The 15,642-nt window shown below is 36.4% G+C and overlaps 1 protein-coding gene across 9 annotated transcripts; it reads left to right on the top strand.

The window, feature by feature from the left end:
- Nucleotides 1–609: 609 nt before the first annotated feature.
- On the top strand, nt 610–15,493 carry sh3d21 (SH3 domain containing 21). Of its 9 annotated transcripts, none has more exons than XM_077217886.1 (17): nt 610–810; nt 2,065–2,222; nt 2,327–2,384; nt 4,774–4,886; nt 5,417–5,507; nt 5,940–6,001; nt 6,257–6,302; nt 6,683–6,777; nt 7,489–7,587; nt 8,014–8,065; nt 10,354–10,416; nt 11,167–11,290; nt 11,754–11,967; nt 13,249–13,317; nt 14,205–14,383; nt 14,478–14,541; nt 15,029–15,493. In XM_077217886.1, exons 1-17 carry the CDS (start codon nt 807–809, stop codon nt 15,056–15,058), a joined length of 1,521 nt encoding a protein of 506 aa, XP_077074001.1. In that variant the 5' UTR covers nt 610–806; the 3' UTR covers nt 15,059–15,493. The 9 variants fall into 9 exon arrangements, with proteins under 9 accessions (XP_077074001.1, XP_077074003.1, XP_077074002.1 ...); XM_077217887.1 differs by having other exon boundaries at nt 658–810; nt 2,083–2,222; XM_077217888.1 differs by lacking the exon at nt 10,354–10,416 and having other exon boundaries at nt 617–810.
- The last annotated feature ends 149 nt before the right edge of the window (nt 15,494–15,642 follow it).

Raw genomic sequence — 15,642 nt, forward strand, 5'->3', positions numbered from 1 at the left:
GTAGAACTGACCACTGAACTAAACACGGTTTAAATACACTGGGACTAGTCAAAGAAACGAGACACAGCTGACATGATTAATGAGATAATAGATGACCAGGTGATAGGAATACAGACACACAGGGACACATGAACTGAACACAATGAAAACTAATCTAGAAACAGACATGAACAGGTCAAGTAAACCTTGAACAAACTCACCAAAGGTGACAACTAGAAGTTGTTGTTTTTTTCAGACCAAGAAAATCGTAATCCTATTCATCATATTTTAATTCAGTCATATTGTGAACTACACTTATTTGAATAATCTTTTAAAAATGCTTTATTATTTCTGCGTAAACTGGCCTGACAGGCTCTAAATAAAAGCACTATAGCCACAGTACAATCATATATCTGCTATGTTCAATAAAAGTGCAATTAAAAAAATAGACACTCTTATTACAAAGATTACATTCATATCATCACAGTTATATTTAAAAATAGGGTTTTTCCTTGAATTCCTTCTAGGTGAGTACACCTACTGTCAGTAATGTTTGCTGTGACACATGACACCAGGAGGCTCATACCATTACAAACCTGTCTCACCTGTTACACACTCTTATCTCTCTCTCTCTTTCATTGTAGAACGTGTCTTGACTAGGTGGGAATTTTGTTTTCTTCAACAATGCTAATGTTTGACTAGAAAGAAGGAGGTCCTAAAAAGCCTTCGCTGTTTGGATTAATTCACAGGGATTCCATGACACTTTGAGAACTGAACACAATCTACATTGTCTGACTTGGTGCTCTTAGCACAGCTTGAGAGGAGCCATGGGTGAGTTTTTAAGCCTTGTTTTAAAATAATTTCTAGTTATGATTTGGCAAGTTGTAGTGTTTGTGATATCTGGGTTATGTATACGGTAGCCAACATTAATGAGAATCTATTACAACAAGTGTAATATAATTTTGCAAAAAGTGACAAATGGTTTAGATTTTTTGTCGTATATATTTAATATTTTAATATTATTACTAACATTTATGGATGGATGTACAAAAGGACTGTATTTATTTATTCACTAATTCACTCTGCATGTATTTTTATGTTAAATAAACTTGAGATGGCAGTTTATGTCATCAAATGTGTTTACACTAATCTCATTTAACGGCTGTTTTTATGAGTTTACGAGACCATAAACTGCCTGTCATTGAGACTTGAGATTCAGACTGCCCAATCACAAAATCAAAGGGTTTCTTACAGGAAATCAGATGTATGCAATGCCATTGTGAATCATGCGCAGGGATCTTTGTACTGATATTCCTGACTCAGGTTCAACTCACATACCTGTAGGCCTGTTGAAACACATTGCTCATGGATGTCCAGCTCCAGTATTGCACCTGAGAAGCACACATCCTACTACTTACTATCTCTTTGGCATGTTTTTTCATGCCTTCACATAATTAGCCGCATTTATCTGTAGGGTATTTCGTTAAATATAAGGCTTACTGGTGATTGGCAAAGTCCAACAATCTTATCTGGCCTAGATGAAATCTGCAGATTTTTTGCATTGATTTTAAGGGAAAATGTTTAGAATAGCTATAAATATGTTCAAATGTGTTTTAGATACTTAATATAACATAAGCTTAAAGGTGCTCTAAGCGTTGTTGGGTGCCGTCACTTCTTGTTGACGTTTGAAGTATTGTCAAACAAAACGGAGGCTAGCTAGACCCTCCATCCTCCTCATCCGTGCAATAACCCCCCAAACCCCACCCCCAAATCCTTCTTGTCGGTTATTGGCTGGAACAGTTTGTTATGTTTCGTGGTGCGGGCTAGCCAAGTTTTTTTTTTTTGCCGTTTCTGGAGCCTGAGGTGTCTGCAGAGACCGTGTTTTTTTACAGTGTGTTCAGAGAACAGGCAGCTAGCGGATAGTGAAGAGATGTTTGCTGTATGTGACAAAAAATGTTTTGGCCCAAAGAATGCGTGACATCGCTTAGAGCACCTTTAAGATAACAATTTACAAGCCAACATATTGTATAAAACGCTCCAATCTACAAACCCCCAATGGCTTCACCTTTCTTTTGACCATTCTAGAGGTGCTTGTGCTTCTAGACTTTGAGGCGACGATGCAAGATGAGTTAACAGTGTGTGTAGGAGATGTGGTAAAGAATGTCTCAAAGGCCAAAGAAGAAGGATGGCTGGAAGGAGATCTGAGAGGAAAGAGAGGGATGTTCCCTGGCAACTTCGTCAAGGTCTGGATCTATTAGAACATTGTTTCCATGGTCAGGTTTAAGCCTTGTCATGGCTCACCTTGCTTCCTATACCTATATTCAAAATAGCTCTTCTCTCCCCACAGGAAGTGCCTGTTTACCTAATAGGGGACAGCAACAGAGAGCCAAGAAGCATGAGGAAATGTAAGTCTCCATTATAAGTTAAATAACAGTATTTTGTTAAGGTATTAATCTTTTAAGTGAACGAATCAATCATTTGCTAGTCTAATTTGAATCTGAATGCTGAAAGGTTCTCGAAGTGTTACTAAACACGATGGGGTAGAAGAATTATAATGCTGATGACCAGTGGCGGCTCCTGCAAAATCTCTCAGGGGGGGCACATGTTTGGATGATTGATAAGGATAAGGTCCACCCATGCAATGGATAAATTAACAGCTTATCTTAAATTTCAAATTACAATGCTAGGAGTAAAAAAGACTGCTACCATCCTTTCCTAAACTGATTGTAAAAACAAAGTGAGATTTTCCAACACTCGAGTGTTTAAATGGTCAGCAATAAATACCTCTTTAGACAGCCTCTGCTTGTCTTCTTCTCCCAAGGCCCTCCTAGATCTTGTTGTTCCTGTTGCTACTTGCTCCTGAAATATCCTGATTACAACGACGGCTGAATTAATGACACGATAAAATTATCTGTGTTCGCCATGACGTTCAAGTTCAACTGACCTCAACAACTCGCGAGATGTCCCAACAGTCTCTCTCGCTCTCGTTCTCTTTTATTTTATATTTTTTAATCACATTTGATAAAGATATTAAAGTAGTGTTTCATTTTTTCTTGTTGTTCAAATTCAAAATTGTTTTCAAATATTATTTGTCACTTAATCTTAAAGATTTTTAATAGTGTATGTTTGTTCCCACCAATCGCTGCACAAGTTAAGGATACGTATGATGACGTAAGCACGTTAGTGCGAGCCCTCCCGGAACCCATAGAGAATGCATTGCAGTGCCTGCGAACTTACGCCGTAGCTGCGCCGTAGGCTGTGTGTAGCGCGCGTACCCTCCGGCGTACCCTGACGTGCACCTCTCCAAAAATGTAACACGCGGACGCAAGCGCTGTGATTGGTCTGCTCAAACCGCTTCCTCGGGTTTCACATGCTCCACCTGCGTGCGTCAACGCGGACAACGACGCAGAAGTATAAATTAAAACCAAAGCGTAGGCTACGGCGTAGAGGCTCCGGCGTAGGTCAGACGCAGAAGTATAAATCAGCCTTAAAGGCCAATTTATACTTCTGCGTCGGACCTACGCCGGAGCCCCTACGCTATAGACTACGCGTTGGTTTTCATTTATACTTCTGCGTCGTTGTCACGCAAATACACATGCAGAGGGAGCACGTGAAACCCGAGGGAGGCGTTCTAGCAGGCATTGTAGAATTGACGCGTTGTTACATTTTTGGAGAGGTGCACATCAGGGTACGCGCGCTACGCACAGCCTACAGCGTGAGTTCGACGCAGAAGTATAAATTGGCCTTAAGACTATGGGAACACTCTGGGCGATTCTCAGCCAGAGTGAAATCGCCCAAAAAGAGGCGGTACTGCATAGAACGTGACATGACGCTGGTTGGACTATATCCAGAGGCACAGCGACTGCTAGCGTAACCTATTTTTTTACGGTCTATAAACGTAACTCTGTGGTTGAATGAGATTGTGAATGTGATTGAAAAAGTCCCTTTCACACTTTGGTGGTGCGTCGCCCAATCGCCCTAATGAAGAAACCGCCCCTGCTGATGACCATACGTGAATTCAGGTATATTGGGACACTTTTACATAGTCATTTTAATGGAAAAAAGTGTCACAAACACCATGAATTTACCACTAATTAAAATGACACAAATTACAAATGTTGTACGTTTTCTATAGTTTGATAAAAGTCATGCAAATGTTGAGAAGTAAGTAGTATTTTTGAGCTAATCGGTTGAGTCAATGATTCAATCATTAGGTGTGAAGCGGCGCAGAGGATTGGTGTATGACATCAAAGTACGCTCTCGCGATACTTTGATGTAATTCACCGATCGGTCTGCTCAGCAGCGCATCTCAAGTCAGTCACACCCACACACATGCGTTAGAACACTCACTTATCATCACCTCCTGACTGCAGAAGGTGCGCGAATCTTTTCAATTAACTTGGAAAAATCAAAGTCTCCAACCAGAAAAAAGATTTTGTAAATATCCAGATCAGTTTTTCAGTGGCAGATTCAAAAGCTTTTTCATTCGAAGGTCCACAAGTGTCTTAAGTTGTCCAAAGAACTCAACTTGGCAGACTAAAATAAGTAGGCTAATGAAAGGGTTTGTGCCTCCACATCCGGTCTCAAATTATACTCACCAAAATCCATAGGCTAGTGCTGCCCTAGGCTATATCCGCCGTAAAAACAATGCTTGTCATAAAAGTGAAGTAGCCTACTTGTAAAAGTGAAAGCTAGAAGTGCTTTTTGCAGTCTAGTCCAGTTCAGTTCAGTTTGTTCTCACATCTGAACGTACTGACATGTTCCATATGTTTTCCACTTACTTAAATTCTCCAGCGAAGAAACCAAAGGTACAGACGAGGAAATGCGAGGTGGCTTTTCCCTACGCTTCCCTGCACGAGGACGAGCTGGAGCTGGTTGTCGGAGAGACCATCGAGATTATCAGAGAGGTATATTAAAACCTTATTTCTATAAACGCAACAAGAGCAAAGTAGATTTTAAGTAGATGTTTTAATACATACTTGCTGAAGTGGTAGTCTCATCATGTTAACGTAATGGAATATTTAATAGTAAACAATCAAAAAAAGTCTGTCCAAATCTCTATTATTTTTATTTGTATAGAATGTCCACACTGATCCAATTCAAATTATTGTTACATCACTTGATATGTATGTAAAGACAGTCAGCCTTCATTAAACCAAGATAATAAACCCTGACAATGATCAGAGCACCTACATAGAAAAAAATATTGTATCATCCTGTAGGTGTGTGTATGTGTGTGTTTGTGTGTGTGTGTGATCATGGCTGTCTGACAGTACATCATTTCACTTTTCACATAACTGCTTCACAAATAAGTAAATATATGTGAAATAAATTAAATGTTTTTTTGTTATGTGTTCCAAACCAGATTTTATATTTGTAACAATGTCATGTTTCTATTTTTAATACAAATTAATCTGCATTCCTTTTTGTCTGGTAGATTGAAGATGGATGGTGGATGGGAAAGAAAAATAACCAAATAGGAGCCTTTCCGTCCAATTTTGTGAAGGAAATTTTTGTCCCTTCAAAAGGTGAGCTTGTACACTACTAGAGCTGTAAGGATTAGCATTTCTTTCACATAATAAGCATCCTCTAATAGCTGCAATTGATACAGTGCCCTCTGTAATTTTTGGGACAAAGACACCGCAAACTGTTGTTTGGCCATCCTATTTCTGAGATGAACCAATAGTTGGATCTTGCAGTATAGGCTCAAGAAGTATTTTGTAGACAGTAAAAATCCACACATGCTTCCTGAAGAGTGTTTCTGTGTTTCTAAATGCTGAAAATCTCTTATACCTGCTGGAAACAATTAAACGGTTGAATTAAAAAAGTAGTTCAACTTTTTTTTTAAATGCGTCTTGAGACCTTGCGGATCTTTTTTGTCCATTTTTGTTTTTCAAAACAAATATGTGTTCTGTGTGAATGTTTGCTACTGTCTTTCTGAACCTTCTTAATGTTTTCAGATGGCAAGATAACTGAAGCCAAAGCCAGGCCTAAACTCTCTGAAGCCGTCTTTAATAAAGAAGTGAATATATTATATTATATTATATTAACAATAGTGCTGTCAAATCGATTAATCGCATCTAACAAAAGTTTGTTTACATTATATATGTGTGTGTATAATATATACACAGACATTTAATAATATATATACACATACATATGTAAACAAACTTGTATGTTAGATGCGATTAATCGTTTTGACAGCACTAATTAATAATGTAATTATTATAATATTATATTATTATTCATATATTATGATACTGTTTTTTTCTTACAGGGACAAGGACAACAGAGACCAAGTTTACGGAGGAAAACATCAAGCGGTGAGAAGTCTAAAAACTTGCCATACCATACAGTTGATTTTTGTTGAATAATTAAAATGCTGTTTAGCTGGAGCTTGAGGTAGCACTCTTCAACTTGAAGAGAACAGAGTAACACTATTCCTGTAATAAACAGACAGTGACAAAGAAAGCACATAGAATCTTAAAACAATGCTATTGCAGTTATCAGTGAATGAAAAGATCTATTCTTAAAGGACTTCCCTAAGAGTTTCACACCAGAAGAGCAGTGCTTTGAACATGTGCTTTTTAGATTCACCCACCAAACCTGCCAGAGAAAATCTGTTAAGGAAAATTTGCTAATTAGTTTAATCACAATGGCAGTAAATTTGAGTTCACTGAATACATGTTTAATTCCTCCACAGTAAAAGAATGTTGTCAGGCCATGTTCGATTACACGGCTGTTGCCGAAGACGAGTTGAACCTGAAGAAGGGAGACGTCATAACTATTATCAGTAAGGTGTGTCGTTGGTGACCAACAGAATACTTTCTATTTATACGGCACACAATGTATTTTCTAAAGAAAAACAATGTTGTTTCACTTGATTTGTATGTAAAGGATAATGTACAGTCAGCTGATGATTACAGCAAAATAATAAACCCTGACAAGGTGATCACTATGCCAACACAAAATGCATCATTGTATTTTGTATCATTCTGAAGGGGTGTATTTTGACCGCATATGACCACTTGGCTGTACAATATCACAAGTAACACCAAGCTCACCTATTTACATGATTTATTTATTTTGTATGTTTTTTTAAGCTACATTTATTAGATCAAAAATACAATAAAACTGTAATATTGTGAAATATTTTTCTATTTGGATATATTTTAAAACGTAATTTATTCATGTGATATCATATCTGAATCTTCATCAGCCATAACTCCAGTCTTCAGTGTCAGATGATCCTTCAGAAATCATTCTAATATCCTGATTTGGTGCTGCTTAATATTTTTCAGGATTCTTTGATGAATAGAAAGTTCAAAAGAACTTTTCTAGGTAGTGTGTATATGAAACAAAAAGAGAATTAATTGATATCATATGTGTATTCATAACTGAGAACGTCCTAATTTGTTTGTTTATACCCCATATACAGTACAAGTTAGTATCTTCTCCTGCTCAGTGAGTCAGCTTTGCGTTTTTCTTTTCTTTTTCTTTTCCCTGAAGGCCACTGAGGACGATGGCTGGTGGGAGGGGGAACTGAACGGATGCAGGGGCTTTTTTCCTGATAACTTCGTCATGGTGATCCCAAGGGATGCTCTTCATGTGAGTGTGGGACAGAGAAATATTCTCATGATTGGCCCATTTGTGTACTGTTAGAGAATGGGAGTCTCCCTTTTGTCAACACTGCTCTGGGCTTTTACTAATGCGCTGGCTCAGAAAACCCATTTAACTCCAAGGATATTCATTCTAGTTTACAAATAGTTTGGTTTGTTTTAAGGTGGAACATACTGGAGGTTATAAATCTGTTTTTAATGCCTTGTTACACAAGACAGCTAACTGTGGTCTATACATGACTGTATTTTCTTCCTGTTACTTTGTGCTTATTAAAAGAGATTGACTCAGATGTTTCCATTAGAGGAGAGGAACACTAAAAACAGTGACTTGATTCTTCCTACATGAAGTGCGATCGGTAACCTGCTCAAAAGGATTAATCCATATTTGGTTGACAATTTCTTGTTTCCTACGCAGACTGGGAATGCAGGCCAGACACCGGTGAGACTTGGCTCTCAGAAAAAAACAGGTAAGACATCAGCACCTGTCATAGCGGCAGGGCTGGTTCGACAAGATTCTTCAGATTATATCGAACGTACAGTAGCTGGAAATGTTGCTAGAAATAGTTGATTTATAGAAATGGAGATTATAGGGGTGTGTAAACAGGTTTATTTAGATTTAAAACAGTGGCACATGTCAGGTTGTCTTTGAAGCCCTTGTTACTGTCATTTTTTTTAAATGGTTGAATCGAAAGGTTGTTGGTTATCAATCAATATACAAAAGTCCATTCAAAGTTATATACTATAAAATATAACTTTATAATTTATTATAAATTATAAATTATTATATAATATAATTTTAATTACTATAAAAAAGTATATAGGCCTATGCTAAGCTTGATGAACAGATTTTGAATATTAAATATAAATTTAAAAAAATGTATTTGTTTTGTGTCTTTATAACAAATAAGAATATATTTTATCAAATGACAAAAATACTTGAATGCCAGTAAAGCTGGAATTCATTAGTGGTAAATGTATACAATGACTCTTGAGTTATGATTTTAATGAAGGATATGTCATCATTGTCTAACCCACAGTAGTCACATACTTCCCTTATTTGAGATGGCGGAAATAAGGATTAATGAGACAATCCTTATTAGATATCACTTAGAATCTTAACTAGAGGAAGTTCAAGTTCAGTTTTTTACTTTTATTACTATTATTATTTTCACACCATGCACAAATAAAGACAACTCAACAGCTATTGTATGTTTTTTTTCATTTACAAAGTTTTATGACTGTTCTATGAACTTTATTCAGTACTCGACAGCCCTTATTATGCTATATTTATTTTATTTATTTTATTCAGCTTGACTTTTCTCAGGAATTAACCATTTAGCTTATGTTTGGTAGCTCACAAAAACTCTGATGGAAACTACAAACTTTAAAACGCAGTTTCTGCACCTGTTCTCATTTCTAGGACAGGAAGTAGGCTTTTTACTCATCTCATGTTTTGTTTTGCACTCAAGCGTGAAACTCTGCCATTTTCCCCAGATGATCATGTTTTTTTTGCTGAGGAATTGTCTCTGTGACCGTGTTAAAGTGGTGTTAAAAGCCAGGAAATGTGGTGCAAAAATCTGTTCTTTGCTGAATCTGACTTTCTTACACCTAACACATTACCACAAACCGCTCTGAGAAACACTGATGCAGCTGTGTGGGGTTGTGACAGGAAGTTGTTGTAGGCCATGAAGAGATGTCATGTGAGCAGACTCTAGAGGAAGGCAAGGGCAGAGTGGAGCACCCCTCTGCTCTAAATATACGCCTTCATTTCCATAAGAACATAGGGTTGTGATGTTGAAAAACTGACAGGGTATGTATAGACTGTATTTATTCTTCTGTATTTTTAGTTCTTGGATTCTTTTCTTCTCCAGATGCATTTGCAGTTATATCACTTGTCCTTGTTTTACGACTTCACGCAATTACATAAGTCTTAGAATGGCTTTTTTAATAGTGTTTTATTGAAGATTTGGTTTCAAAAGAAAAGATCTTGTCATAGTGGTCGATGTAATTATTTTGAGTAAACATCCTCTCTCATCACGTTATATTTATGGCATTGGCAAGATCTGTGCATCCATTCGATTTTGACTTGGATTAGACTTTGTCTTTTATTTTGACTGCACAAGACTAATTCTGAATGAGGACAGAGATCTGGTCTGTATTGTAGGACACAGTTTAATTACTGTTAATGCTTAAACCCATCCGGGTTTATTCAGGGAACCCATGAGAATTCTTTTTGTGTAGCCACAGGAAACAAATGCTCATTTTTCAGGGAAAGTTGCAAGTTCTCATGCCACTGAGACCTCCAGCATGTGTCCTGTTTAGTTGTGAGAATGCTTCAAAGTGATGTTTATTTTGTAATGTTAATTTTAAAGTGTGTAAAGAGAATTGTTGCAAAAATAGCTTTAAGGGTTCTGGCTGGCCTTCTGGCAGTCCATCCAGCACACTGTCCTCTCGTGTGGGGTGTGTTATTAAAAAGGCTTTATTAAAATTGGGCTTTATATTAAAATCCACAACCTACACAATGCAACAGAGTCTTCATCCGGGTGACCATTTAATCTAACATCTTTATAATGCCTTTTTAATACTATACCCCACGCAAGTGCCTTGGGCTTTTTTATTTATGGGAGGGAATGCCAACATTTGGCTTCCATTAACTTTGAGAAGAAGCAACAATTACATTTACATATGTTTGTTGCATTTGTTTGTTGCATTGATGGAAAAAAACTAATCATTCTGGTATCTTCTTATATCTCAGGGAATCAGATGCCAGTGATGGACCAGAACAGCTCAGATTCAAAACCAAAGACAGAGACTAAAAGTAATAGTTCTGAACCAACCTATAAATAACCTTTAAAAGTATAACATCGGTCTTATTCTTGAGTAAATTTATATATAAGGGTGTGTTCACATTTGGCAGATTTGGTTAGATTAAAACGAACTCTGGTGCGATCGCTCTGTAAGTGCTGTGAATATGAATAAATGTGAACGCTGCCATCCGAACCCTTGTGCGCACCAAACTAGCAGACAGAGCTCTGAAAGGGTGGGTCTCAAACTCTAAAAAGGACAGAATTCTCAAGCATACCTGGTTCTTCTCATCATAGTTACGATGTTAAACCATTACAGTTTGATACAGGCATCAGAACCTGGTCTTCTTGCATTATTTTCCACAACGCAGGAATTCCTCAAGCTGTTTTCACTATTTTTTAAGCTTTTTGTGAGTTCTTGACTTTTTCTTGACTTGACTGCTTATTTAATCCAGCAAACATGATTGCTTTAGGTGTCCAGTAAGTTTTGTCGCAAAACATGCGTCATAAAAGCCTTTTTTTAAATCTTTAGGTTCAGTGTTAAAAATGACAGTGTGAAAACTAAGTGAACCAGGACTAAATGTATTGTTTTCACTCTTGGTCTGGACCAAAAGAACCGAGAACCGAACTAAAAGCGTTACTGTGAACACATCCTAAAACTATTTAATTTTTAAGAAATATTTATTTATATTACATGTCTAACATTTATTACTTCACTTTAGCACTGCTTTCTAAGGAAATTTACCCAATGTTGATGCACACAGGTGAGAAACCAGACACTAAAGACTTTCGAAGTGACCCACCTGGTAAAATCAAGTTGCCTGGTCTACACAAACCACCTGTTCCTCCACCACCTGCCAAAGAGAAGCCCATAAAACTAGTACCAAAGTAAGTGATGCCTTCGCAAATCATGTTAGAACATACAACATTCTGTGACGCTTTTCATGAGTTGCCTAGGGACTAAACAAAGTCAAACTGCCTGTTTCCTGTTTTTCTAAGTGAGCATAGAAAAAAAGGCAGAGCTTACAGAAAGAACTGTCATTCTGACAAACTAAGACATTACAAGCATTTAGCAGTTACAAGCATATAACAGTTAATCTTACGTTTTCCAAAAGAATTCAAAGCAATGTGTTGTTTGAAAAAGCTCACAAAACTATAAGACACATTAGACACAAATTTAGAAGCAGCTGAAGACGCACTTCTTCCGCAAGCACTTAATGACCTCACTCTCTTAAACCAATGCACTTACACACACACACACACACACACACACACACACACACAAACCTGTATTTAATTTTAATATATTGTATGTGTGCATTATGCATAATGCATTTTTTCCCCTTCTTAGAAATGTTGAAGAGCCACAAACTGTCTCACCGAGACAACAGCCCCCTGCCTCACCAGTACAGAAAGAGGTTAAAGACACTAAGGATGTTAAAGATAAGACACCTGACCAGTTTGACGGTGTAGACGTGTCCTCAGAGAAACTGAGCCATCCCACGGCCAACAGAGCCAAACCTCCACAGAGAAGACCACCAACAGCCCCTGCCACTGTCACACAAGTGAGCTTAACACAAAGGCACAGACATGACACTCATAAACGTTTCAGGATTTAAGTTGATTGGCTTTAGTTTAAAGTCCCCCTGTAGTCAATCATTTTATCCCTTAAAACTCCTCTTTGAACACCAAGATGACATTTAAACATTTCCTGTGAAAATAATTTCTTCATGCCTTGAAATAGCTTGAATTTTACACCCTTATACGTGGATCCATGAATATGCAAATTAGTCTCCACCTCCACTCAATCACACCAGTTTAAATACCTGATACACTCGGTCAAGGTCAACTTAACTGTAGTACACGCTACACAATGGCAAGTGGAAAAACTGGTTTAATTCAGTCATATTGAGGCAGAAACTGTTTCAGAAGAAGTGAAAGACTGAATTACACAGGGTCGTCTATAAGTCGATGTGTCAGAATGGTAATGCGTTTTATGTATTGCTCTCCATATACAATGACAGACACATAACGGTAATTAATATGATTAGACTTTGGCTTGACTACATTATCAAAGAGCTAATAATATGTTGCTAATGTTACACAAACCATGTTCCCATTCGCCATCTCAGAGTCAGGCGGCTGCGTTCTAAAAATCATCATCGAGAAACGCTTTGAACAACTTAGAATGTCAGTGGAGAAAGGCATATAGTTCATCATAACATCGTAATATACATCATATTCATAATTCACCCGCTATATTGCTAAATGTATTGCTAATGATATGCTAAAGCTCATCCTAAACGTTGATGGGATTGGTTACAACATATTTTGACGTAGAGAACAACTGCGATTTCAAACCACATTTTTGACACTGTCTTTGGTTCACTGCCGTTTTAAGGAGAAAATACTCAGCAATGGTGTTGACTTGGGAATTTGCACATGGTTTGTCTTGAAGCATATTTTAAAACACCACATAGAACTATAAACAGCATTAAAAACTTGATTTTCACAACAGGGGGACTTTAAGAGATGAATTGCAACTAAACATTTTAAGGCTTGATTCATTAAATTGAGAACAGTTTGTTTTATTAAACTTGTGGTTTTCAAAGCTTAAGATGCGGCACTCAAGCCGAAGCATGTCTGGGGAGGTGCATGGAGAATGATCATAAAAATGAGGAAAATCTAAAATTAGGGCTGTCAATCAATTAAAATTAAAATAATAATAATCATGATTATATATATATAATAATTACATATTATAATCTTCCTTTTTAAATAACGAGTTAAAATATTCAGTCTAATGTCTTGATAAATAATCCAAAAAACATCTGTTTTTCATAAAGGTTCCAGATGAAACTGACCACAATGAAACTTCGGGAGAGAAAGATGGATTACCACAAAATATTCCAGAGGTTTGGATAACTCTTTACAATAACTTTCATTAATAATATTATAACATTATATAATGCTTCACAGATCAGATTACCTCATCTACCTTCAAATATAAGAAATTGTAATTCATATAGGCCTATAATATTATCATAAATATTCATATTTACATATCGAATGTACATGAACTATTGATCTGTAAAGCATTATATAATGTTTTAAGGGCCTGTTAATGAAAGTTGTTCTAAACTGTTACCAAAGGTTGGAAAATTTATATTACATTATGGAATTATTTTGTCTATAAAACATCTCCTTAAAAGTCTGATATATACCACTGTATAAAACTTTAAGGTTGGTAAGATGTTTTTAAATTAAGTCTCTTATGCTCACCAAGACTGCATTTATTTGATCAAACATAATACAGTAAATCAGTAATATTGTGAAATATTATTACAATTTAAAATGTGTTTTCTATTTAAATGTATTTATAATGTAATTTATTCCTGTGATGCAAAGCTGTAATTTCAGCATCATTACTCCAGTCTTCAGTGTCACACGATCCTTCAGAAATCATTCTAATATCCTGATTTGGTGCTCAAGAAACATTTCATATTACAATGTTAAGAACATTTGTGCTGCTTAATAATTTTTTTGAAACAGTAGAATATTTGATGAATGGAAAGTTTAAAAGCAAAGGATTTATTTGAAAAATATTTTTTGGGGGTTACTTTTGATCAATGTAATACCTCTTTCCTGAATAAAAGTCTATATTTCTTAAAAAATAAAATAAAAATAAAGTACTGACCACAAACTTTTGAACTGGGATGTACAGCCATTTGTTAACATATTGTCCTAGGATTTATATCCCTCTTCATCCCTCAGTTGCTCAGCTGATGGTATTTGTTCACAGGTTACAGAGCCTCAGTCAGCTCCTCCCGCCAAGACAGGCCAGGGAACTAAGAGCACTTCATCCGAGACACAGACTGAAAGCAAAGCTGGGCTTCAGGAGGAGCCTGCATCACTGGCCTCTGTGCTGATAGAACTCAAGGATCTACGTATGTCACTGGATCTCCTCAAAGCACAGCACGAGTGAGTATAAACCCCGATTACCACCCCTTAATGATCACTTTCATGACATGACATTTCTTTTATTGCAATATTCCTCTTTGCTTTTCCTCACCAGGAGAGACATAAATGACCTTAAAGATGAACTGAAGGACGAGTCCGAAAAACGGATGAGATTACAGGTGAGTGTGGTGAGATTTGAGTCTATTCTGTGAAGATAGTCTCATATCTTGTAAAAGAGAAAAAAAATAGAAGTCGATTTTCTTTTTACATCAGTTTCTCATTCAATTATGTCAATGTTATTTCAGTATATAAAAAAAAAAGAACTGAAATAAATCCAGTCAAATAAATACTGTCTTTATCCTCAAGAGAGCAGCAGTGAGTTAAAAATACAAGCTCTTCAACATGATAGAACTGACAAAACATCTGCATCACGTAACCATAGTCATAAGGATTCCTATTTTATCCATAAACATCCTTAAAGATAGACAAATATATATCTGGAAGTTTACTTTTTTTTTTTTAAATGCACTAACTATCTCTTCTACCCTCATGCAGATTGTTTTCCTGTAGATTTTAAACTGTCAATTTTAAATATAGTCTTACCTTAATGCTAGTCTTCCCTTAATGCTAAGTACAACTTATTAATCAATATTTTTATATTTATAGGATGAAGTGGAGGCTCTGAGGAAAAAATAGTGTCTATTGAACGCCGGGTGTATTTCACAATCCCCAAGTGATCCTTCTTTGGGACATGGGAGATAAAGGCTACAGAAAGACAATGATGGAGTGTTGAGGGAATGTAAAAATGTGCAGACAGATATGGAAATCCAGCAATTGCAACTTGTTGAATAATTCCTAATCCAGTGGACCAGAAGGCTGAGCTCCATTCAGGGAGCAGAACTACAACAAGACGTTTTGTTCTTCATATACTGCTCATTTGGTTTTGGGAGTCCTCTCCACTTGTTTTTTTAAGACGTGCATTTTGAAATGTGTAAATATCAAATATTCAAGATATTAACGGTTAAACTAGACCATATTTTAATGTATTAACACATTCTATTAATAATGTTTCTGTTTTGTGGTATTCTGTAGAAAATAAATCAATAAATAATTCCACTAATGATGGTCAAATGTCTTTGCTCCAAAACTGATTAACTCAGATACTTCAATTATAAACATGAGTTGATGTCTTTTTTGAATGTAACTACATAAATGTTTTATCTGTATTAAGAATATGAAACAAGATGGTTTTTTTTCAGGAGTGGGAGATAAAGACATAA

The sequence above is a fragment of the Siphateles boraxobius genome, unplaced genomic scaffold (assembly GCF_051911475.1).
Source record: "Siphateles boraxobius isolate OS27281-9 unplaced genomic scaffold, OSU_SipBor_1 12, whole genome shotgun sequence".
Lineage (NCBI taxonomy): Eukaryota > Metazoa > Chordata > Actinopteri > Cypriniformes > Leuciscidae > Siphateles > Siphateles boraxobius.

Coding starts and splice junctions, on each gene's coding strand:
- sh3d21 (XM_077217886.1), top strand. Junction 10,417..11,166: donor ACCAAAGACAGAGACTAAAA/GTAATAGTTCTG, acceptor TGATGCACACAG/GTGAGAAACCAGACACTAAA. Junction 11,291..11,753: donor CCCATAAAACTAGTACCAAA/GTAAGTGATGCC, acceptor TCCCCTTCTTAG/AAATGTTGAAGAGCCACAAA.